The sequence below is a fragment of the Capsella rubella genome, unplaced genomic scaffold (genome assembly GCF_000375325.1).
Source record: "Capsella rubella cultivar Monte Gargano unplaced genomic scaffold, Caprub1_0 scaffold_2, whole genome shotgun sequence".
NCBI lineage: Eukaryota > Viridiplantae > Streptophyta > Magnoliopsida > Brassicales > Brassicaceae > Capsella > Capsella rubella.
The window spans coordinates 4914491-4939569 of record NW_006238922.1 but is presented as its reverse complement, the minus strand read 5'-3'; the positions used below and the strand labels follow the sequence as shown (position 1 = coordinate 4939569).

Genomic DNA, 25079 nt, shown 5'->3' with positions numbered 1-25079 from the left:
AAAAAGTCTTCCTTAGCATCCGAATGACTCTTAGAATCCAACTATTCTGAATATAAAGCCTTAAACAATTGCTCTAAGCCCCGAAAACATATTGCGTTAAAGTTGCTCTAATGGAGAATTAGAGATGAGAAAATTGCATTATATGCCCTACACAGTAACTAATCTTCTACAGACTGCCATTTCGAGAAGTGTCTTCTTCCGCCTGCCACAAAGGGTTGGTAAAAAGACCAATCTAACCCTCGTCTTAACTCTCTGCTCTGCATCGCTTCTCTTCAACGACAAGACAGAAAGGTGCGCTCCCCAGGCGACCGTTCACTTGCTACACCCCCGAAATTGAATTTTCATTTTTTAGAACACATCATTAACTGATGGACAAACAACTAAGTTTATCCAAATTCTTCCCCAGAAAAGTCGCTTCTCGTTTGGAACCGACTCAAACCGCCGTCCCGATGGAAAATGAAGACTCTCCGATTACATCCCCCCCGGCCCAGCATCACGAGATCCCAACATCTGTCAACCCTGGCAAAGACAGAACCCCCACCGTAGACAGACCCCCGCCGAAGACAGAACCCCCGTCGACGGCATAGGCGATGTCGACAGTGAAGATGCCATCGCGCACAAGGATGCTGGGGTGAAGAACCCTAGTGTCCTGGTCGGCCCTCTCAAAGTTGGCAGCCCCAAAGCCTTCCAAGATTTTGGACCACCCGGCGCGACTGGTGAGGCGGTACATCAGAGCTCTCGCGAACCCACTGAAACCCTAGAAACCCCCGTCAAAGACGCCGGTCGAAAAGAGAGAACTCCTAAAGCGATTGCCGGCGTAGACGTTTCCAATTCTGCCCGAAGAAGGTATGGTTTACATGGAGGACAATTTTTTTTTGGTCTAGCAAGACTAACCAACCTTATTTGGGTACTGAAGTTTCTGTCTATTAACACTGGTAATTTTGCTCATGAATATATCTTCTCTTCGGTCCGCATCACCAAATAAACATCCGCTGGTTGTCCATCTTCAGACTAAAGGGTAAGTTATTCCTGGATAGACCAATTTTTGTCCACTACCCCCGAAGTTTTGCTTCCTGGTTTTGTCTATTTGTACTAACTGGCCATCATTTTTAATCCAATGGTAGACCAAGCGCAAGAGAAATTGTCCTTGGACTTAAAGCGGCGGCCCAACCAGTGGACATCCCCAGACCTTTAAGGTAGTTTGAGATATCTTATATGTTATTGCGTGCCCAGAATGCTTATTGTTGTTAACATGATCCCTTTTGGTGAATAACAGCCCGCCGGTGGACAACACTGAAGTAGTAGACGACGATAGCCCAACAAACGAATCCATTGAGCAGTCCATGCTTCCACTCCGGCTATTTGCTACCAATCGGTACCCTACAGGAGGGCGCATCAATTCATATTCCAGGCCTGAATATCTTCTAGACATTGTTGACGTTTTGGACGGGTCTTTGGAGTTTTAGTGGCTGAAGAAGTCCTCTTTCGGGGGTCTATTGAAGCTCCCTATTTGGAGAAGTTCCCAATCTGGAAAGCTTGTACACCAAGTTCTCTGTCGTTCGCTGGTCACCGATAAACGTCACAAGATGTGGTTTGTATATGGAGGACAGCCCATACGATTTTCCATGAGAGAGTTTGCAATTTTAACATGGCTTAACTGCAACCCATACCCGCCGGAAGAGGAGATCAAGGAGATGCAAACGCCACGGCGCAAGGATGAAACGTATTGGAAAAAACTGTTTGGTCCTCATAGCTCTATGAGTATTCGGGACATTGTAGAATGGTTGAAGCGTGACAAAAGGTTGCCTAAATCTAAAAGAATGGATGGTCAGAAGAGATTAAGACTTGCACTCCTTGTCATAGTTGAGGGTATCCTTGTCTGCGACTCCTCCAATGTAAGAGCGACGAGGAAAGCCGCTCAGATGCTTGCAGACATCAATTCCTTTGACAGCTTCCCCTGGGGACGTTTATCATTCGAGCGGAAAATGCTACTGTATCTTTTGGTTCAGTCAACAAATCCGCTGATGAACTTGCGCAAAAACTTATGCAATCCCACAGTGCTACCCATGGCTTCACACTAGCCATCCAGTTGCTCATACTCCAAGCCGTCCCTCTGCTCCAGAACTATCTTCTAGGGCCCGATGACTCTCAGACATTCGCTTTCCGCTCTGTTTCCCAACTCACAATGTGCAAGAGGTTCCACAATTCAACAATCCTTGAGACGGAGATGGACGAAAAGGTTAATTTTCAATTCTTTTATTCTATGTTGCAACTGATAGACAGGATAAGATAGACATTTTTAGCTCATGATAGCCAACATAGACTCGGCGATAGACAAGGTGAACCGATGATAGACATGTAGGAAATGGGCCAGTAGGCTAAACTAGATAGATGCGGAAAACATATCAAGTGTTTTCGCCATGTTTGACATTGCTCTATCTTCTTTTTCCAGCTCCAAGTTGAATCTATATTAAAAATGGAAGACACACTTGAGTTAGGCACCATTACATGGGGTGACGAGGTGGAAGATGAACGAATTGATTTTCTTTGCGACGTTATAAAAGACGGCCACATCTTTAAGGCTGAGTCTTGGCATGGAGGATTCAGTAATCTCCCATCGATTGTTAAGTCTGTGGCTGCCAACGTTAAAAAAGAGCCTGGCGCAGCCACTATTCCCAACCAGAAGAAGCCCGCTGCAACTAAACGCAAGGCTAAGAGGGGGAAGACATCTCTACCTGTGGACGATGAACCGCCTTTCAATGGACCCGTTCCAACACTCACGGCACATGAGCTTTTTGATGAAATAGATCGGAGGAACAATGAGCACACTGCAAAAATTGAGCGTATATTTGCTGCGGGTAGATCGTCGTTAAAAAAAGAGATAATCGATGAGATTATTGGGAAATTGGCTGATAAAGTACCTGCCAATACAGCTCCGCCCAGCAGGGATGCAGATTTATTGGATGAGATTAACAAATCAGCATGGCCTGGCTACGGCCCTGATATTGTAGACATCCTCCGGGGCATTAATGTAGAAGCTGAGATGGGAGACGCCGACATGGGGGGTAGCGCAGCCCAATACAAGGAGAAAAGTACTGCCGATCCCCGTACAGATGTAGATCTAGAGGACGAGAATGTTGTCCACAATACTGACTCACCAATCCAAGTCGGTGATGGACCAGTTCAGGTTAATCCTACTTTGTTGTCCACTATCTTTCTGCTTGTTCCATTTTTTAGTAGGTATTAAATCTTTCCGAGAATATAGCAGGGGTCTGTGGAGGAACAAGATTCCAAGGATGACGGGCAGGAATACATTATTAAATGTTCCCAAGGCCACACCACCGGATATGACGAGGTATAGGTTTATTGGTAGACAAATATTATTGATAGACAAATATTATTGATAGACAATATACTGGAACTAGCCACTGCCTATAACTATGTTGTGTTTTCTTATTTGTAGGTCACGGAATCTTCCACTGAAGTCTCTTCAGACAATTCCTTAAGATCTAATTGTTATCCACTTAGCTTGAATTTTATAAACACTTTTATCCCTTCTGGGGCAGTATTCAGGGAATGAAAAGGACGTCGACAAAGTCCAAGCTGACGATGCACTAGAGGTGGACCTCACACACCCAAAGGTATGGTTTTGGATGATGTTATCCTCCAAATTAATTTATTTGTCCATCGGCTTACCCAGTTTTCCATTGTCCAAAGGATGTAGCAATTGAGGAGACGAAAAAAGTATCCAGGAAAAGGAATTACCCAATTGTAGACCAAGTCTTAACTCCCTTGCCACCTAAGAGACGGAGGAGGGGGCCAAGAAGGTATGGCCATTCTTCCCAGAAGAGGAAGGAGGTAGAAGTTGAGGTAGAAGCTGACATGTATGAAGATGGGCTTTACACCCCTTTCAGGGATGTTAACCCCCAGCTGTGGGAAAAGTTTCTGGCCAAGCTGGCTTCACACGGTGAAAAGTAAGTACTTGACCTGTGATTTTCCTAGTAGACAAGTTTCTCATGAATAGACAACCTTTTCTTCAGTAGACAACATAATAGACTTGATAACCAAGAGTTTTGGGTTTACAATAGGGTTTATATCGTCGATGGCCACGGTGTCAACCATAATTTCTTTGAAGAATTATACACCCCATCACAATGGGTCGGGACTCATGTAAGTTGGAAGACAATTTTTTAATAACCCTTACTTTTTTTAACGGACAAGTTGTTTATGTCGTCAGTCCCATTTTGCAGCATATGGAAGAGATGCTCAGCTCGGTCTGGAGACGATACGGCGAACATTTGAGGGAGAAGAGGATTGCTGTCTTGGACACCTGGTTCTCTAACATGATCTGCGATGAATTCCCGCGCTTCCAGAGGGCGAAGAAGAATGGTCAACCATTTATGTGGAACCGCATCATTTGGAACTACGTCCGCGGGTCTGTACAAAATCGCCCGTGCAAGCTTGCTTGGTTCGCTGATGTCGACACAGTGTACATGCCAATGAATTGGGGTAAATCTCATTGGGTCGCTCTGGCCGTTCGTCTCAAGGCTGGCAATATATTTGTACTTGACCCGCTAATAGTTGACAGCGATGACGCAAAGGTGGAATGCCTTATGAAGCCCATGCTGGAGCTCCTACCACATATCCTCGCAGACTGTGTCGACAAAAAAGACGTTGACTGCCCTCTCCCCAGTGACTTCCGGTTCAAGAGGTTATCGTACGTGTATCAGAACAACAGGACCGGGGACTGTGGACCTCTCACCGTGAAGTTTATCGAGATACAAGCTCATTGATATAGACCAGACTCCACCATAACCAAAGCCACGGTGGATCTGATAAGGAGGAGATTTGCTGTAGACATTTTCGAAGACTGTGTCGTTTCTTTGACCTCTTGAGTCATAAAACTTACTGTCTTTGGCATTTGCAAACTCCCAACTTGTTGTCTATCTTTCTTTAAAGTTTTTCCAGAACCTTATTTCATGTCCATTACCCCGGATAAGTATATTCTTCTTCTAAACCAGATTCCATCGTTTTTTTCTGCTAACTGCGTTGTTAACATACCTTTTCATGTCCACTGCAATAAATATGTCTACAACTGTTTCTCCATTTTTAATATTTTGACCACCTGTTCGATGTCTATCTTTTAAGATGTCCACAGCTGCTTGCCTTATGTCCACCCCGGCCAAATATTTGACCATCACATTTTGTCCTTCCTCATTGTGTCCACTTGTTCAATGTCCACCAGTCAACACCACATGTTGACATATTACACCACATCAATATTATATTTATATTTTTTTCTGAAGTTGCTTACAGTTGTTCTCCTGTCAAAGCATATGAACCTACGAAGCCTAAGAACATGACAGGAGTAAAATCCTACAAAACCAACCCCCCACGTCTCTGTTGTGTCTCGTCAGTTCGTAGAGGACAATTATTTTTTTTTCAAATTAAATGTTTAGAAGAGTTTGAGGCTTTGGTCTCCTTTTTTCACCCAACGCCACATTAATTCTTGTCCACATCTTTTTCCAATGGGACAATACTCCTACTCTCAGCCTTCGTCTTCTTCGTCGGCCAATGCATCAACTTGGCGACCTACGAGCATGTCTGTGTCTGGTATACTCGCTACTTGCTATTGCGGATCTGCTCTGAGGATTGTACCCCGGACACAAGGCCCCAACATAGGCCGTCTCTTCTATGAGTGTGAGGACAAAGAGGTATGCACGGATATGGGTTTATTTGTCCACCGTTTGTCTTTTCACTAATACATCTGACACCCGTTTGTTTGGTTTTGTCTCCCTAGCCTGTAGGCGTTCACCTCACAATGTGGTGGGACAAAGCCATAATGGAAGAGATCCTCGGTATCAAAAACAGGACCGAGGACCCCGACGACGCCATGAGCTTGCTGGCCCGTGTCAAAGCCCAGGAACAAGATCCCATCAAATTGTTAGTAGCAGCAGAGGGATGCAAGGTTGACTTCGCTGTCCAAAACGACAGCATTGAGGGGTTGCGATTCAAAACCAAGCACATATCCCACCACTGCGACGAGATTCGCAAACTGCAGAAGTTCAATCTCTTAATTTTCCTATCCGTTGGAATGTTATATGTAGCTCTTGCTCTAACTTGGTATATCTCTAAAGTATGTTAATTTTGTCCACGGTCGACATGTTTGCGTCCTTCTCCCCTTTTTTTGGCCAACATGTCTGTGTATGGACTAGTTTATGTAACGAGTAAGCCCCTTTAATTTTGTCCACGGCGAACATGTTTGCGTTCTTATTCCCTTTTTTTGGCCACCATGTCTGTGTATGGACTACTCTATGTAACCAGGAATCTCCTTTTATTCTTTCGGATATGATACTTATGTAATCGATGTTCATTTTTTTTTCCCCCTATGTATCATCAATCTTGAGATAATTCTTCTCATTTATCCCCCTCGATGGACAAAATACGTTATGGCTTTATGACATATCTCGATCAACAACATATTTGCTGTCGTGGTAAATCTTTTTAATATAGACAATCGTAAAGCTTTAGGGTATGGACAACCGTAAAGCTTGAGGGTATATACAAGGCTTCATTTGGACACGTGCCAAAAAAACAATCAACGGACCTATGTTAAAAGCACAAACCCTCCAGTAGATGCAAGTGATACAACTGTATTTTTATACAGCCTCATTAAATCTCCCTTAAATCCCATCTCCAAACAACTCTCATATAACACCATTAATGAAGCTTATTAACTATATTCTTTAAGTGCCAACACTACAACTATCCACTACACGAACAATATCCATTTCCTTCCCACCCAATAAGCCCCCCAAACAAAATGAAACACATAACTGATTTCCTTTTTTCTATACCCAACCCTCTTCTTATCAAAATCGTTCTTCACATAGCCTGTGATAGTTTTGAGTTTCTTGGTCCGCTGATTGCTACTAACAGATACCTGATGGACATTGTGTTTGACGAAGAAGTTCTGGAGGAAACATCGCTGACAACGTTTTACCAACAGCCCGACCTCACAAACAAACATCACAAATATCGTCATTTCTTTGTCCGTTGCGTCAAGGCCTCAAATCCAACAGCTTGTTACCTTGAAAGCTTACGAACAACATCAAGAGATGGGCTTATGGCAGAAGGCATTTATCTTTTGAAGAACATCAAGCCAGTGTCTTGGGAGATGGCTCTACAGGTGGATTGGGCTCTTTCAATATTATTATTTGTTAGTGACATTATTACGAAGCTATGGACGTGTATGACTCGTTTAAGAACAAAGTTGGTTCATACGAGAGAGCCAAGAGCATTGCTGCGCTGTTTTTGCAATTTATTCAGGAGATTGGGCCAATTCCAATATCAAAACCGTGGTACCGTGGCTCATGGAGTTACAGGAAAACACCGTTTTGTGCATATTACTTGAATGGCGAAGCCGAAGTAGGGTTCAAATGCACTCCTCAGGCCGGATGCATAGAGTGCCTGGCGTATTGGCGATCCCTCGACTTTCTTTGCATGTTTTAAGTGTAAGCATCTTAATTGTGCAATGCTATAAGCATTTGATGCAATGTCTTGTATTAGTATAGCTCACTCTCATATGTTATTACGATGGACATCAGTTAACAGTTTAGTGGACAACTATATTATCGTTTGTGTTTTAGATGCATCACAACCAATATGATATGATATGAGACATATGATAGCAATTACACAAATAAGGAAACATACAGTTGTCTATCAGAAAAATGTGGACCAAACAACCATCCCAGTTTGGTCCACAGAACAGATTACTAAGTAAGTAATCGTCAGCATAATGTGTCTGAAAAATGTGGACCAAAAGACAGACCGTTTTGGTCCACAGACCAAATTACTATGTAAGTAATTGTCAGCAGAATGTGTCAGCAACCGTGGACCAAAACACAGACCATTTTGGTCCACAAACCAATTACTATGTAAGTAATTGTCAGCTGAATACTACAACTCCGAATGTTTCCCTTTACCAAAAAATATTAAATATCCAAAAAAACCCCTCTCAACTAGATAACTTGTCTACCACCACAGCTGTGGGCCCGCAGACAAGTTTTCTACTTCATATAAGGTTGGAACATGTCTTCCGGTTATGACCAGTCCCGTTAGACCTCCCGCATCTGATTGGTTTCACCCGCTTCTTAACCTGCACACAGTCAGTTCAGAATAGTTATACATCACGACCCATGCCCTAATGAATACGTTAATGGTTTTCAAACTTACTCTACGATTTTCCCCTTGCGAGGGGATCCTCTTCTTCCGTGGCCTCCCCCCACCTCTTTTTTCCTTTGGCGGGTTCACTGGAACTTCTTGTACACCCCCTGGGATGTCGCTATCCCTCTCATCCGGCACAGGCATTATGAGCGCCTCGTACTTCTTTTGCCACGGCTCAACAAAATATGAATCATCTACAAGACTATATATGTCCACCCCCTGAACACCCCTCGCAGCTAATGCATGACAGCACGGCCCTTTCAAAACATCAAACACGCGATAGCTGTAAGTTTTGTTCTCAAGATCAACCGTGAAAACGCACCCTGCAGCATCGTTTACATGATACACCCAATCGCTAACTGACAAGACTGCGCATTTAACTGCTTCGTCCAAATGGTCTATCAACAAGGCCTCAATTTCTGGTGTACATATGGTCCTAGCTTTTCCTGCTTTTGTCCTCCGACAATAAAACCACCTCATCAACATTGCCCTTATAAATTCCACCATCGAGACAATAGGATACTCAACCGCCTTTTGCATCGCCGCATTCAATGACTTTGATATGTTGCTGGTCATCAAATTGTAACGCATCCCCGGGAAATGTGATAGCGTCCAATGGGCCAGTTCTATTTGAGTAAGATACGCTGCACACTTTGGCTCTCGTCTAACTATTTTAGCCCACCACACCCTGAAATCACCAACCGTGTATGCTTTTGTTGCCTTGCTCACAATTGCAGCCAGACCTTCACACCCAAAGTTGTGCTTTACATTCCTGAAAAGATGAACATAACACGTGCCATGGTGAGCTAGAGGGTACACCCTCCGTAGACCATCATAAATCGAGGCGTGTCTATCAGACACAAAGACTACGTCCTCCTCATCATGGACAAACTTTTTCAAATTCCTAAAAAACCAAACCCAACCCGATTCGTTCTCCCCATCAACAACCCAAAATGCTAGCGGATAGATTTGCATATTTCCATCATGTCCACTAGCAGCAACCAGGCAACCTTTGTATTTCCCCTTCATGGCTGTCCCATCAATCATTATAAGCTTCCTCAAATACTTATAACCAGAGATAGACGCCCCGAAAGCGAAGAACATATATTTAAACAGCGTATTTTTATCTTTGTCCATCGCGGTGTGCATTGCAGTTATGGTCCTCGGATTACTTATCTTAAGCAGGTGCAGGTATGTTGCCAAGAACCTGTAGCTATCCTCTTCGTTACCTCTTGCTGCGGCCATAGCTAGTTCTTTTGCGTTCCACGCCTTGGTGTAAGATATTGTCACATTTAACTCGGATAGCACCATGTCTGGCAACTCGCACACTCTTGGCCCTGTCCTACCGTTTGCAAATTTTGTTTTCAGCAACTCCGCCAGGATCTTTGCGGTCGCCTTCTCGCCATAATTTGACCTAGCAGCAACATCGCAAGTATGAGTCAACTCGACCGTTCTAATTTCTAGATTCTCAGAGCCTTTATGTGTAGTTGCATAAATTCGCCAACCACGGATTTTGTCCACGCAGTTTGCAATCACTCTCCCTTTGTCAGATTTCTTAATCCTATAGTTGAACAACCTCTTCATCGCATAAACCGAAAGCGTATCACGCATATCATCTTTGTTTGCAAAGATATGACCAACATATAGTCCATCAGAGGACCGCTTCAAATCCATGTTCCTCTCCTCTCTTGGCGCCCCCCCTAAGGTTGTCACACTCAGGCGGTGCATCTTCCAACAACAATGGATCATCTTCTCTAATCACTGCATGGTTACGGAGATCCTCCGAAACAAACTGTGCATCCCTTGTGCAGTATTAGGTACATCGATTTCGTAACCAACATTGCCTTTGTCGTTGTCCATCGGAAAACCAGACGCCTCCCTGACCTCCATCACTTTCTGTGGCAGCCCCGCACTCTCTACCTCGTCCCCTGGGTGAATGCCACATCATGGAATGGATCCTAGTCACGCGGGTACTCTTTGTCAATAAGATTTGTCCACTCATCAAAATTATAGTCACCTGAAGCATCACAAGTCCCCTTTGGTTGTCCACTCGCTTCATCGAACAATACACCCAAAGTGTCCACTGCATCTTGGTCATCCTCGTCCACGCCTGATAGCAAGTATGTGTTGTCCACCCAGTTGTCCATCAACTGATGTCCACCAGCTGTATTATCTCTTTTACGTTTCTCTCCCCTTGGCTTGGATTGTTACCCGGTTTGGTCTGTTTGTGTAGCCTCAATTGCATGAAAAAAACTCTAACAATACCTCGTCTTCCAATGTATCTACATCGTCACCTACTACACAGTCCTCTGCCTCAGATTGCCCACCTCCTCTATCTGGACTTTTTGGGTTCTCACTGGCAGACAACGGTGGGTTGTCCACATTTTTGTCAGGCAACACCGCATTGTCCACGGCTTTGGCAGACAACATTGTATTGTCTACGGCCTTCTCGGTAGACAATAGCTTTTCACCTACGCGGTCAGTCGCAGTTGCGTACAAATACAGACCCTCGTACTCTGCATGCTTCACCTTAAACTGATCCAACTCCGCATCGCTGGTTATCGCGATGGGTGGCATCCTCCCCTGCGTGAAAGCTGCTGTTTCGTCTGGGTACCAGAAGCTCAAATCGAGTTGTTGTCCACCAAGGTCAACACCCAATACATCTGAAACTCGGTCAGTCAATCCGGAAAACTTCGCCCCCCACCTCATAGACATGCATTTCCCCATTTGTCCACTGGTAACTTTTAATCTCCAAAACCCTTCGTCGGAATACGTCCATTCGCCCCCAATGACACAGACGGTCATGTCCATCTCGTCTACCTACATGCACCAAAATCGATAGACATGTGTGAGTTCTCCCCTGCACTTATTACACACAGCAACAACACCAATAAATGCTCAACAATCGTTGCTAATGGACCATACCTGTCCAATCCTTGCTCTATATTGTCCGCCGTTTTCTACTCCCCAAAACTTGTCCCGTTTTCGTCTTCTTCCTTCTTTACCACCCTGAACTCCCAAATCGCTGCTATATGCCAAAAAATGAACCAGATCTACTTGTCCTCCATGCCAAACACACTAAACATTCTCTAATCAACTTTTAAATTTTCTACACACTGGATAATAGCCAACACCCCAGCAATTAATGCGCTCTGCTGGTGCCACAAAAACGTCACATCGTTTCCTAATTCCGTACGGATGACCCCTGTATTGGCGCAACACTCAATCACCTCTGCCTGAGGGCAAAATCGTCTATACTAAACTCTTTGTGGCAGGATTTGAAAGGAGCTTTCAAAAATGGCACTTAGAGAAGATTGAGTTTCAAAACTGGCATAGACGACAAAATTCCCATTAGAGATCTCGAGAACGAAGTGTAGAGCATTAGCAGATTTAGGTAAGTAGTAAAGAATCTACGTTTGTATTATTGGCCCAACAAATACATTTTATTATTGGCCCTGCAGGTGTGATTTTAAAATTCATTCTTCCGTATTGATTATATTAATAGGCCAACAAGCCAATTTTAAAACGGCTCAACTAAAAGTGGGTTACTTCAAAAAAGATTTGACCCGACAGAAACAAAAAAAAACCCGACTCGAGCCACTAAAAGACCAAAGTAACCTTAATGAATATTGTTTGTAAGAGGTTTAGGCAATGGTTTTTTGGGCAATCTTATATAAAAAATGATTTTTGGTCAAATTATACTTCAAACGCCAGATAATTATGATTTCCAAACGCCAGATAATTCAGATAGATGGTTATAATTTTCCAAACGCCAGATAATTATGATATTCCTCCAAAATTCTCATTCATATAAAAAAATGAACTAGATAAGTTAAACTCATGATACATAGAATAAAATAGTGTTTGTTTTCAGTAATAAGTTGTTAAAAGATTAAATTTTTTCTTTTACATAAAATGTTAAGAGCATGCGTGACTCAAGCTAACCACAACTTAAACCAACACAATAAAACTAAAATAATAAAACATATTTAAAGTTAGCAAGTACCTTATACATTCGTAGACTTTTACTTCGCCATATTTTGACCGCATACTATTTGACTCCATTTGGGAAAACTGTCAATTGGGAAAAGTGTCAAAACATCATGAACTTTCAAATTTAGGCCATTAAAACATGAACTTTGTTATAGGCCATTTAAAACATCAACTTGCATTGATTCGATTTTTTATACAACAAGTTTCATTGACCAAGCCAAAAATGACATGACATTAAATCCGCAAACGAAGCAACTGAAAGACGTTAATCACTACCAAGAAAACAACATTGTTTTGTCACTAACAGAGTGGTTAACGGCTGTTAGTTGCTCTGTTTGCAGATTTAACGTCATGTATTTATTGGCTTGTTCAACAAAACTTGATGTTTAAAAAACCGAGTCAAAGCAAGTTAATGCTTTGAAGGGCCTACAACAAAGTTCATGTTTTAAATGGCCTAAATTTGAAAGTTCATGATTTGTTTGACATTTTTCCCCTTTCAAATAATGAACACTTCACCACACAATAATCACAGTGACTATAAAATCTTTGGAAACACATAATCAAAACGGGAAAATTTTCATTTAAATCACGAACTTTCTATGTGGCCATTCAGAAAATGAACTTTTCATTGACTTCGTTTTTAAAACATCATATTTCGTTGACCAAGTAAGCCACCATTTTTCATCTATATAAAATCTAGTTTTTACATAACATATTTTAATTTTTAAATATCAAAACTAAATTTAAGATTTTATTTTCATACCATATTTTTCGTCAATCATTTTCACAATATTTTAAAAAACTATTATCAAAAATGACAAATAAGCAAGTGATATATGTGTAGGAATTATAAATTATTATAGATATAATACTATAAGAAGAAATATATAAATACAAAATTCTATTAGAAAACAAAATACTGTATACATCAAAAGCTCGAAAAATCCTAAGTGATATATAAAAGGTATATAAAAGGTATATGTCATATTACCACCAATTGGTCTTAAGTTGAAATGTCCAGGCTTTTGGATGATTCAAAATAACAATAGATTATTTTAGAATGTTTTAAATTTTATTTCTATTATCTTAGATGTGAGAATGGCTTGCATGTAGGAATCTAATACCATTCCCATTTAAGATGACACCTTTTGGAAGATTATTTTAGTTTTGCTACGTTGGCAATGGTGGAACTCTTGAAACCCTTTGTGAATGTTAATATTTTAATGAGAGAGATGATGGTTTGCATTTCCAATGATCAGAACTAAACTTTTGAACAAACTGTAACAAGATACAATCGTAGATGTCGCCGGTTCGAGTTACGCTTGGGACGAGACCATATAAAATATCATGGCCTCGGGTTTGAGGGGATGTATGGACTTTGGCCCAGAACCTCTTAGTTATTCAAAAAAATATATATATAATGAGGAGATTCTGGGCCAAAGTCCATACATCCCCTCAAACCCGAGGCCATGACATTTTATATCAAACCAAAATCAAAACCGTATCAAACCATAACCATCCTATATCTAACCAAAATCAAAACCGTATCAAACCGATCCGAATGGTATTTGGTTTCCATTCGCCTTTAAATTCATAAACCGGAAAATTAATAAACCAAATATTCTGAACCAAAAACCAAACTGTGAGCTAACCATAAAAATCTCAAAAGGGGACTTCAAGTGAATCATCCCATGCTTCAGCACTTCCATTAGAAGCATCTTCAACATCTTCTTCCATTGATAGTCTAATATATTCTCTATGAGCAAAACGATCCCACTCCGTCCATGTTGGATTTGCCCGCTCCTATGTATACCATAAATCAAACATAGCACAATGAATATGTCTACAAGTATATAGGCTAACTAAGTTTTCTTGAATATATCAATGTAATACCTGGCGGATGAGGAACGGATCGCGAGTTTCAAACGCCATAAACTTGTTGAGATTGAAGAGTATGTTGAACACATTTCCAGAAAGTTTAGAACCCTTCAAGTCATTCAGGCAAATGAACCCTTCATCCTCTGGTTTGACCATGTCAAATAATTGGCAAAGGATATCTTCAAATAGCACTGCCTCTTGCGCCATGCATTCCATTCTATGCAGCTGCTCTTCGTAAAAGAATTGCAGCTCGTTCCGCGTCAAAACTCCATTGGCATCCAAATCTATGCACTTGAACCTATATAATCACACATTAATAACATAACCGAGTTTTTACCAAATAACATATATGAAAATATTTTTATCATTCTCACCAATACTCAAGGCTAGGTTCTGATGACTTGTCTTCTTCGGCTAATATGAAGTAAACAAAATCCTCATAACCCATCTTTCCTTCGGTTTTACTAGTAAACTTCCTCGGTACCTACATAAGTAGACGTAGTCGCAATGACATTATACCTGCTTAGTTAAATAAAAGAAAAAAAAGGAAGAAAAAAGCAAATGTAGAGTACCGAACCTGAGAAAATATCCGGTCGACAATCCTATAGGTGAGTGCATGATTACTATATCGGATGAGATTCTCTTTATCGATCAAGAAATCATGGTCGGTATCTAGCTCCCAGAACTTGCAGTATATGACATAGAAATGTTCATAGGAGAAGTACCTAATAAACGATATAGAGTCTTAATAGAAGGCGTTAATAAACACACCAATTTCTATACTAGTACTTAATCTTAAATCACCAACCTTAACACCTTATTGATGTCCTCTTCTTCATCAGCATATTGCATTGCATCAATTAAATTTCCTCGCTTAAGCTCTCTCAAAGTAAGATGCCCATTCCCACTCCTATTTATGTAGTAATATATTCTGTATATTACAGTTTCAGCTGTTGCCAAAAAAATACAATGAATCATATATTCAACTTAACATTAATCACTTCTTCAGAAACTTTATCAATTGGCAAAAGAATAAAAACGAATTAAAACAAATGGTTTCACTTCAGGTTCTTGGACTAACCATATCTCTCTTGAAACTCAGGAGTTCCTTGTAAGAATTCAAGACCAGGATGTGTTGCCAACAGTTCTTGAAGCACAGGCTTGAAATCATCCTGTCATACATATCTCAAGAAGTTTAGAATTCTTGAATACATTTCATTTAATAAAGAAAGGAGATAACTAAATCATCTAATTATGTGGCCAAAGGACAATTTAGTGCAGTTCATAAAACCCACCTGGACAAGGTACTTGTGATCTGGTTGCTTCAGTATTGTAAATATCTGCCTTGTTATCTCCTTTGTCAACATGTTTCCCTTAACCCAATAATCAATGAAGGCTTCTCTGTAAAGAAGTTGGTAAAACCACATGTGATGACTAAAATCATTTTTTTATTTATAAATATTATACATTCTTATACCATTTTTTTCTATATTCAAACATTGTAGCTAGTCATGGAATTTAAAAAAAATGGTAAAGATTGCAAACCTTTTCACAAAACCAGTGTTATTGGTATCAACTTTCTTGAAAATGGAGGTGGAAAAAAATGATGGAACCTTGCAGATCTCAGTAGTGACTAATTTAAACTCTGAGAAACCAATGAATTAAAATTGTTAGTCACTAGATAGATATAATTAAGATGTAAAAATATCTAAAAGAGAAACTAACACTAACCTTGGATTTTCAAACCATCCTCATGGCCATAAAAAAGACTATTGATCTTAGTTATACAATGCTCTTTTATATCATTTGGTGTTGGACGACCATCTTCAAAGTAAAACTATACATTACAAAATTCATATTAGAATAACATTAGCACAAAAAAAGTTGCAGAGAAGATAATAAAACTTAGTGAGAATCGGAAAATAGACCTGTGGAATGAGTTCTTTAACATGGTCGGAAACTACTTTGAGAGGAGAGCTAAGATTTGAAAGTCCAGTCCTTTGTCTAGTAATCCGAGGCGAACCAGTGGAGTTCCTTGGAGAAAGAGGAGGCCCATTACGTGCCGGAAACATCGAAGCCAATGGACTATTAGACCCCGACCCCGAAGAGCCTCCTCCACTCATAACATTCAAAGCCACTCCTGCTTTTGCATCATTTACCAATGATGTAACCTATAATCATCATACCAACATTCCTTAATTCCATATCCAATTATTTCATAATAGTTTGTACTACTGTCAATGTCACCATCCCGTTTCGAAAAACCGCATATACAAGAAAAAAAATCATATATCATCCAACAAACTTTAAAGCCATAATCAAGGGGATGTCACTATTCAAGTTCAAAAATACATTTTTTCTCATATCTCCAAAATCATATATTATACAAGTGATTCTTGCTAGTATCGTCATTGTGTCACCATCCAGATTCAAAACTCGCAAATAAGGAGTCACACATTATCATATAATCCAAGAAAAAAAAAGTCAAAGAAAACATTTACCAAGCGATTGGTTTCAGGAAGGGCAAGCCATTGATCAAAGAGCTTCTTAACAAAATCTTGATTAGATTTCATCGACATTTGCGATGTCTCGGGCAACTGCAACAGCTCTATATCAAGAGTTATGGACTCCATCGTTTTTGATCTTTCTTTCTTTCAAACTATGATCAAATTCTCACAAATACTATTTCTTGAACAAAACTGTTTGATTCAAGAAAGTGAGATAGTATTTATTATACATGTGTATAACATAAAAAAAAAAACTATATATGATACAATTGAGAAAGAATGAGAAAAAGTATAAGAGATCCGTGCGATGCTGGAGGAGATTAGCTCTTAAACTTGCAGAGAAATTTAAGGGTCGATGGAGAGAGATGAGAAGGTGTAACACACTCATTTTAATTAATGTTTTTTTTTTTAATTTATTTCTTCAGTCAAAAAGTCAAAACTATAATTAGTAAAATGTTGAAAGAAAGATTAACCAACAAATATAAATAAATAACTTTCCTAAAAATTGTATATACTTTTGACTTTAGTAATTAGCATTAGTGTGAGCTACAGCTACTACTAAATTAAACGAGTTGGCACGTTGAGTCTCTATGACATTATTATTGTTAGAATATATTAAGCTTTTTTCTTAAACTAGTGCAATCACTGGAGTTTCATTATATTTTAGGAATGTATTGTTCTGCTTCTTGTCCAAATAATATCGACAATGGCTCTCTTAATTATTCCCAATTGTTGTATTTTTTGTTTTGTTAATTAATAAATTTTACATTTCTTTAAAAGAATATCCACTATTATTCATTCGGAAGTACATTTGTCGAAGTAACCTTTTTTTAGTAAATTTTTACCATTTGAATAAATATCAAAACTTGAAGTTCTTATTTGTAATAAATTCATACTTTAAATTAGTACCGAAAACATAGCTTAAATAATTCTAGAGAATTTTTGAGAAATACCCTTTTTGGTGTACTCTTTTTTAAAAATACTCCCTTTATTTATTCATTTTCAAAAATACCCCTTTTTAAATATAAAAAAATATTAAGTTTTATATAGTTTATAAGGTACTTCTATATAATAACTACAACTGGAAGATTCAATACAAATATTTTAAAATGTTTTAAATAGTTTTAAATCGTTTTTATAAGTTTTATAAGGTTTTTATAAAGTTTTTATAATTTATTTTACGCTATTTATGAAAGGTATATAAAGTTTTATACATATATAAAGGTAATTTGTGTATATATTTATAAGCTTACACACATATTTGGATAAATTTCAACATTATTACTGGGTTTTTTTAAAAAGTTTGAAAATAGGGTATTTTTAAAAAGGGGTATTTTTGAAATTCCCCCTTTTTAAGAGAAATTAGTATCCATAATTTTAAATTTCTGGATAGTTTTAATCTGCTAAAAGAAATTTAAATTCTTACGGATCGTGTTATGGAACGGATTAGAGTTTACATAAATAACATTATATAGTTTTTTACGGGTTGGTCTACTAAAATACAAAATATTTTAATATGACATCAAACAAGTTAATGACGACAAAAAAAAAAAAAAAAAAAAAAAAATCAAACAAGTTAATGAGAGGTGTTACACTAATCCTAAAACGGTACCAAACACACAAAAAAATACAATCCTTCTAAAATTATATGATCTAAATATTAACCAAAACTTATTAAAAACACAAAAATAAAACCTACATTTCTAAAAAATAATTACTAAAAAAACTGTCATGCGGTGTACAACGGGCTATAAAATATAGTATATATATATATATATATATATATATATATATAATTTTCCAAAGGAAAACATACCGAAATACTCTACAGTACAAGAAAATTTCTCTCAAACAAGATAAGAAATCCGCACAAGAGAAATTATTATTAAGTAAATTCACTATTGGATTATTATATAATCTATTGTAATTACCAAAATGTGTAATGACTTTAGATTGTTTTATATATAAATATTTTTGTCTTATAAATTTATTATTGTTATTACCGGTGGAACCAAATGATCTTGACATAAAATTCACAGACTCCTTGGACAAAAATACTACACTTGCTTAGCTTTTTCTGCAGTTCCAGTATCGTTGTTAAGCGAGCTTGATTCATTTCTTGATCCTTCGAACAGACAATTATGTCACCGGTGAAGATGAAGCTTTAAACCTCAAACAGATAAACAATGAAACAAAACATACAAAGTAAAAACACTAATCTTGTTTCTCAGCTCAACTATTAATCTAGTTTATAATAATTTAAGTTGGGATATATTAGATCCATACAACAACCTTAATATACATTTTCACATTAATTGTCAAACAGATAAGAAAAGATCAAACGAAATATAGAGCAGCTGATTTAGCAATCAAATTTTCAGAACAATCAAATCTTAGATAACATTAGACAACAACACCAAAAAAACCTGAAACTTTAAACTTGCTTCTTCACTCTAAAACATGTTCTCCTTGCAGTTGCTTCTCCAAGTTAGTCAAAACGAAACTACAACTACACGGCGCTTCACTCCACAACCCCAACCTCATTCTCATCTGTCTCTCCATCAAAGAGATTCTTGTTCTTTCCTGCAAATTTTCCACGCACTTCTTCAGACTTTGGTGTTTCCTTTGTGGACTTTCTCATATGATCTTTGCTGCTGCTATTTGGTGTCCTCGGGATATTGTTTGCTTTGGTTTCTTCCTTGTAGACACCTGCACTGTGACGATGTCGAGCACAATGCTTCCCTTTCACCTCTTGATATGATGAGCTAACTGTGTCGTTGCAACTCTTTCTGCGGTTAAGGTTTGGTGATTTGGGCCGAGTCAGAGGAAACTGCAAATCAAACAATCATAGCAAGTTAAAATCTCTGTTTTCTTCTATATTGTGAATTTGAGAGGATAAAGTTCATCCCAGTTCATAGTTCCATGTATCGCAAAGAGGATAAGGATGATAGGAGTAAAGACCAGAAAATAATGCTTATGTACACATATTGAGCTCATATAACCAAAATCAGACACATCTGAATATGAAAATTCTTTTAGCTAATGTTACCATGCATTATGTGTGTTCATGATTATAATAAGGAGATATTGCCAAGATCAAAATCAAACTCAAAGAAAGCTAAAGTGACTGTAAAGTGAAACTAAATGTTGGTAAAGAGGATAACACCATATAACCCGATCACAAGAATAAGAAATCGAATGCTCAGTTTCATCATTCAATATTTGTTCATTCTTGGACAAATGATATAAAGTAGAGGCGAGAAAAACAAGAAATGAAGACAGTGCCGTTTTGTTGCATACCTTTTTCAAAGGTTGTTTCGGTGGAGGACCCTCTTGGTAGAAACTTGGTACTGGATTAGCTTTGTAAGCCATGTTCTTCCTGAGTTGCTTAGTGACTGCTTCTTGCTCTTCCTAAATAAAATAACATATTCACTTATAAACAAGAATGCTCAAGAATGAAATATATGCCTTAAATTGAATCTAACGTGTAGGATTATTCGTCTCACGAATTGTACAAGAAATATTTTTTCTCCCTCATAAAGAAAATGCTGTTCTCATAAAACTCATAACTAACATGGAAACTATCTAAACAAGATTGTTACATTATCTACTGACTAGGATATAACTTTTACCTTGAGCCTTTTCTCGTTCTCTCTTTTCTCGGCCTCAAGCGCCTTCTGTTTCTCCTCTAACTTCTGGTAAAACTGAAACCATAATATGCTGACATTAGAACACAAAAAAACACAAAAAAGGAAAAATAAGTACGACATCTTCCTCAAAACTTTTCCTTATTAATACCAAAAAGACGGTACCTCTCTTCGTCTCTCCAGCCTCGCTGTGCTAGTAAATGTTGGAGCAACTCCAACTGTTAACTTGGGTTTAAAACTTCTTACGGATGTAGCACATCTATTATATGGCTAAGGATCATAAAAATCCTATATTGGTTAGGTATTAAAATCAAATTTTTCCCTTTTCGTTTAACTTTCACATAAAGGATACGAGGAAGCAATAGAAAAACTATCTTCATCATCATGTTGCTTCTTGTGATCCATTGTCCTCCTAGCTGGTAAAGGAGAATTTAGCTGAACACACAAAAAAAAAATCTAATTCAGTCTCATTTAACACTTCAAACTGAAAAAGACAAACAAGTTAAACAACACCATCGGCGTCTTTTACCTGCGAAACTCTCGACGCGGATGAATGATTATCAAATCCAGCTCTTCTAGGCTTCTCAGCCGACAAAGAAAACGGCTTTGGGACAGTTACTTTCGCGGTAGCACGAGTTTTAACTAAAGACGAGTTTAGTTTCTTCTTCTGGTCATCAGGTGTATCAATAGTTACACCTTGTTGCTTAGTATGAACATCATTACCATCATCAGCAACCAAGTTCTGCTCAGTGCATTCCTTAACCTCCGCGGTTTCGATAGTCGAAGGACTACCGACTTTATTATCATCCGAAGATCCGGTTGAGCTAGCTGTCAAACTATTTGTCTTCTTATCCATATGTTTGTCTATAAGTTCTCTCCCCATTACCACTTTAACAACAAAAATTGTATACATAAACATAAATGCTCAGTACCTTACAATATATACCCACAAAAAATTCATCTTTAATTGCAGATTTAGCTAAAGAGATTAAAAAATAACAATGAAAAATTAAAAACCATCAAAGGGAGAAGAATCATCTACCCAAAACAATCGATGAATAAATGTTGCATTTAAGAGAGCAACAACGGATATGGACAAAACTAAAAAAAAAAATTAAAGGAACAATCTATGTCTGAAAGAGAAACATCGAAAAAAAACCTAACAAAGCTCAGATCGAAAAATTCAGACAACATTGTACAGATCGAAACACATTTGTCGGGAATTCGTGAGAAGAAACAGATAAAAAGATTACAAATTTCTTACGATTTCTAGCTCCGGTGGTGTCTGAAACTCGTCAAATACATGCTCTCTCTCTCTTCCGCTCAGCGCAAATGCAAAAATCTCGAGAGAGAGGAGAGATTTTATTTTTGTTTTTCCTAATACAATTTTTTTTTTTTGGTTTGGGTCAACATCGATTTAACTTTTCTGACGTTATATAACAAAATACGTTTTTTTTTGGTCTGGACGAATAGAATGTCAAATATATTCGCCTTTTTATTGGGTGTGTAGCTTTATTTTTAGCTTCTTTTGACTTTTTGATAGAGAGAAGAAAAAAAAAACTAATACGTTGAAAGGATATGAAAGCATTGATAGTTATCTAAAACTCTTTAGTTAAGAGTCTTTAATTTGTATATTAAAGATTTGGAAGAGTTTATATTAGTTCATTGAATTATTTATAGGAGCACAAAAGTTGAATTGAGAAAAGATACAAATTTTTATTTAAGAAAACGATATCAAAAACAAATTATAACAAAGGCGTTAAATAAATTACAGAGACAAGATATGATATATTTTTTCTTCATTCAATAAATAATTTGTAAGTGCTTTCGACGATCACAATTTATGAATCTCATAATACAACTGATCACAAACTAATACTCTAGCACACGGGTAATAGACTCAAGCGAACGTGATCTACGATATATTTTTAAAACTACTAAACTAAGAACTTATTTAGCCAAAGCAAAAGAGAGACGAGATTTTAGAACTGAGAATGTTTTTCTGTTTGAGAGCTTGAGAAATAATGAGAGGATGCGCTTTTTTATATAGTAGATGGAGGATGCGATTCCCAGAGTATAGTAGAGGATGCGATTCTCAGAGTATTTTGGAAGTTCCTTGTACACTGGGCTTAACTATGGTCCAAAAAATACTCGGCCAGGAGAGAATTCCCAAGAGCCCAAGAGCCCACGAGCCCGGCCCAGTTCAGCGAGCATGTGGTATAAGGAAAATATATATATAAGGATAGTATATATCTGTAAATAGAGAGAGTTAGCCCTTTGTCTCACACTATATATATTGTACATGATTCACATTAATAAGATGAGCAATTCATTACATGGTATCAGAGCAGTATATCTCTGAGACCTAATATTTTTTTCTTCGCCGCCTTTCTCTTCTTCTCCTTTTTATTCTTCACTAAGTAATGTCCCGCGCATATGCGCGGGTTGTTGTATATTAAGTTAATTAATATATTTATAAAAAATAGAACAAAAAAATTTCAATGCTTATGATATTTAAATCATTCAATAGAATTTATTCATATCTCTTGAATTTATTCGTTGATCAATTATTCAATTTTGATAGTTATTTTCTTCAATACTTTTGAGTATTTTTTGATAAAAAATAATAATATTGTTAATGATAAAAATAGAAATGATATTGAGAGAATTTTAAAAATACCAGTTTTCAAATACCACTTTAAATTTATTCTTTTTTCAAAATTTATCAAAACAATCACTAAAAATGTTGAAATTTATCCAATATGTGTGTAAGCTTATAAATATACATACACATTACCTTTGTTTGTGTACAAAATTTTATTTATTTTAATGTATTACAAATTGGTATGATAATTATATAATTTTTATTTATTTTGTTACAATAATTACATACTTTTGAAAATAAAATAAATATACATGAATATGTGAGAAAGAAACAAACATCTAAAGTAAAAGAATGAAAAATTGTTATTTTTACTTAATTTGCTTATGGTATAATGGTCGGAAATCGATATTTTCGAATCTCATCGATAAAGTAATTTTCTTATAGCCATAAAAAATTATTATACATATGTATTATACATTTAACAGTATAAGAAAACAAGAAAGAAATGAAAAAGTACATAAAACAAAGAAAAAATAGAATTGAAAACAAAATTTTAAACCAAATATATAATCAAGCTCTTATAATGATATCTTAATTGATCTTTCAACCCATGCAAGAACATTAAAAATAAAACATAAAAAATATTGAGGGTATCAAATATGGTGGAGGAGGATGTAAGAATGGGTATTTATAGGATAAAATATGATGTAATTTATATTTCTAAAATAATTAAATTAGAGGAGTTATAATTATAATTTATAGTGTGTTAATTAAAATTGAATGGAGGAAACAAATAGTCAATTCACAAGTTATTTAATTTCAGTTACAATTTAGTATTAAAGTGTGGATTTCAAGTATGAATTAAAGTATATGATTAAATGTGTTAAAATTTTGGTTTAATTAGAAATAAATATTATAATTAAAAATTAAATGCTAAAAGGACCAATAAGGAGAGAGTGAAACCTTAAAAATTCCCAAAAAATAATCTTATTTTTTAAAGTTTTTTTATATTCCTCTTAATTTAAGTTATATCTCTAGGTTTAATTATATTTTTCATCCTTTTAGTATATATAATAGATAGAAAATTGAATATCAAATTGTTTTTTAAATAGGAAATCAAGTATAAAATTCAATGTTAACAAAAATTATAATGTTCTTTATATTATTAAATATTGAATCACAAACTGAATTTTTGAGAAATACCCCTTTTGGTGTACCCCTTTTTAAAAATACCCCTCTTTTCTATCTATTTTAAAAATACTCCTTTTCTAATATGAAAAATTATAAACTTTTATATGGTTGATACGGTACATCAAGATCATCTTTACTACTGGGTGACTAAATCCAAATATTTATAAGGTTGTAAGAGGTTTTAAACGGCATTTATAAGGTTTTATAAGGTTTTTATAAGGATTTTAAAAGGTTTACAAAGTTTTTATAAGGTTTTTAAATGATTTTAAAAGGTTACAAAAGGTATTTATGAAATATGTATTTATAAATTTACACACATATAAAGATAACTTGTGTCCATAAATATAAGCTTACACATATTTTTTTGATAAATTTCAAATTTTATAATTACTTTTTGATAAAATTAGAAAGAGGGGTATTTTTAAAAAGTGTTATTGGAAAAAGGGTATTTTTGAAATTCCCCCTAAATATAAGGATCATTATTCTTAAAATAATGTCTTACAAATTGGTTTCATAATTATATAACAAAAATTTATTTTGTTAAAAAATTATATACTTTTGAAATTAAAATAAATATACATGAATATGTGAGAAAGAAACAAACATCCAAAGTAAAAGAATGAAGATGATTTCTTTAGCTTGATTTTCATATTGTACAATGGTCGGAATTCAATATTGTTGAATCCCATCAATAAAATAATTTTCTTATAACCATAAAATATTATTATACATATGTATTACATTTAAAAATATAAAAAAACAATGAAGAAATGAAAAATACATATAAACAAAAAATAAATAAAATTGAAAACAAAAGTTTAAATTAAATATTTAATCAAACTCTTACAATGACATCTTAATTGAGTTTTCACCCCATGCAAGAACTTTTTTAAAAAAACAAAGAAAATAATGAAGATATGAGATATGATAGAGGAGAATGTGAGAATGGTTATTTATAGGATAAGAAGTGATGTAAGTTACATTTTTAAATTAATTAAATTAGATGAGTCATTATTATAATTTATAGTG

The 25079-nt window shown here is 36.5% G+C and overlaps 2 protein-coding genes across 2 annotated transcripts; both read right to left on the bottom strand.

The window, feature by feature from the left end:
- Window positions 1-13690: 13690 nt before the first annotated feature.
- LOC17896145 (probable serine/threonine protein phosphatase 2A regulatory subunit B''delta) lies at window positions 13691-16854 on the bottom strand. Its single transcript, XM_006300346.2, has 11 exons — window positions 16602-16854; window positions 16029-16271; window positions 15832-15937; window positions 15646-15745; window positions 15396-15501; window positions 15182-15272; window positions 14909-15050; window positions 14678-14825; window positions 14475-14584; window positions 14116-14398; window positions 13691-14025 (listed from the first exon to the last, which is right to left on the bottom strand). The coding sequence occupies exons 1-11, from the start codon at window positions 16731-16733 to the stop codon at window positions 13885-13887; spliced, it is 1602 nt and encodes a 533-aa protein (XP_006300408.1). The 5' UTR covers window positions 16734-16854; the 3' UTR covers window positions 13691-13884.
- A 1982-nt stretch (window positions 16855-18836) lies between these two features.
- LOC17895919 (protein WVD2-like 2) lies at window positions 18837-21654 on the bottom strand. The gene is made up of 7 exons (XM_006302439.2): window positions 21519-21654; window positions 20784-21142; window positions 20607-20689; window positions 20420-20513; window positions 20240-20311; window positions 19908-20018; window positions 18837-19437 (listed from the first exon to the last, which is right to left on the bottom strand). The coding sequence occupies exons 2-7, from the start codon at window positions 21135-21137 to the stop codon at window positions 19129-19131; spliced, it is 1023 nt and encodes a 340-aa protein (XP_006302501.1). The 5' UTR covers window positions 21138-21142; window positions 21519-21654; the 3' UTR covers window positions 18837-19128.
- Between the last annotated feature and the right edge of the window lie 3425 nt (window positions 21655-25079).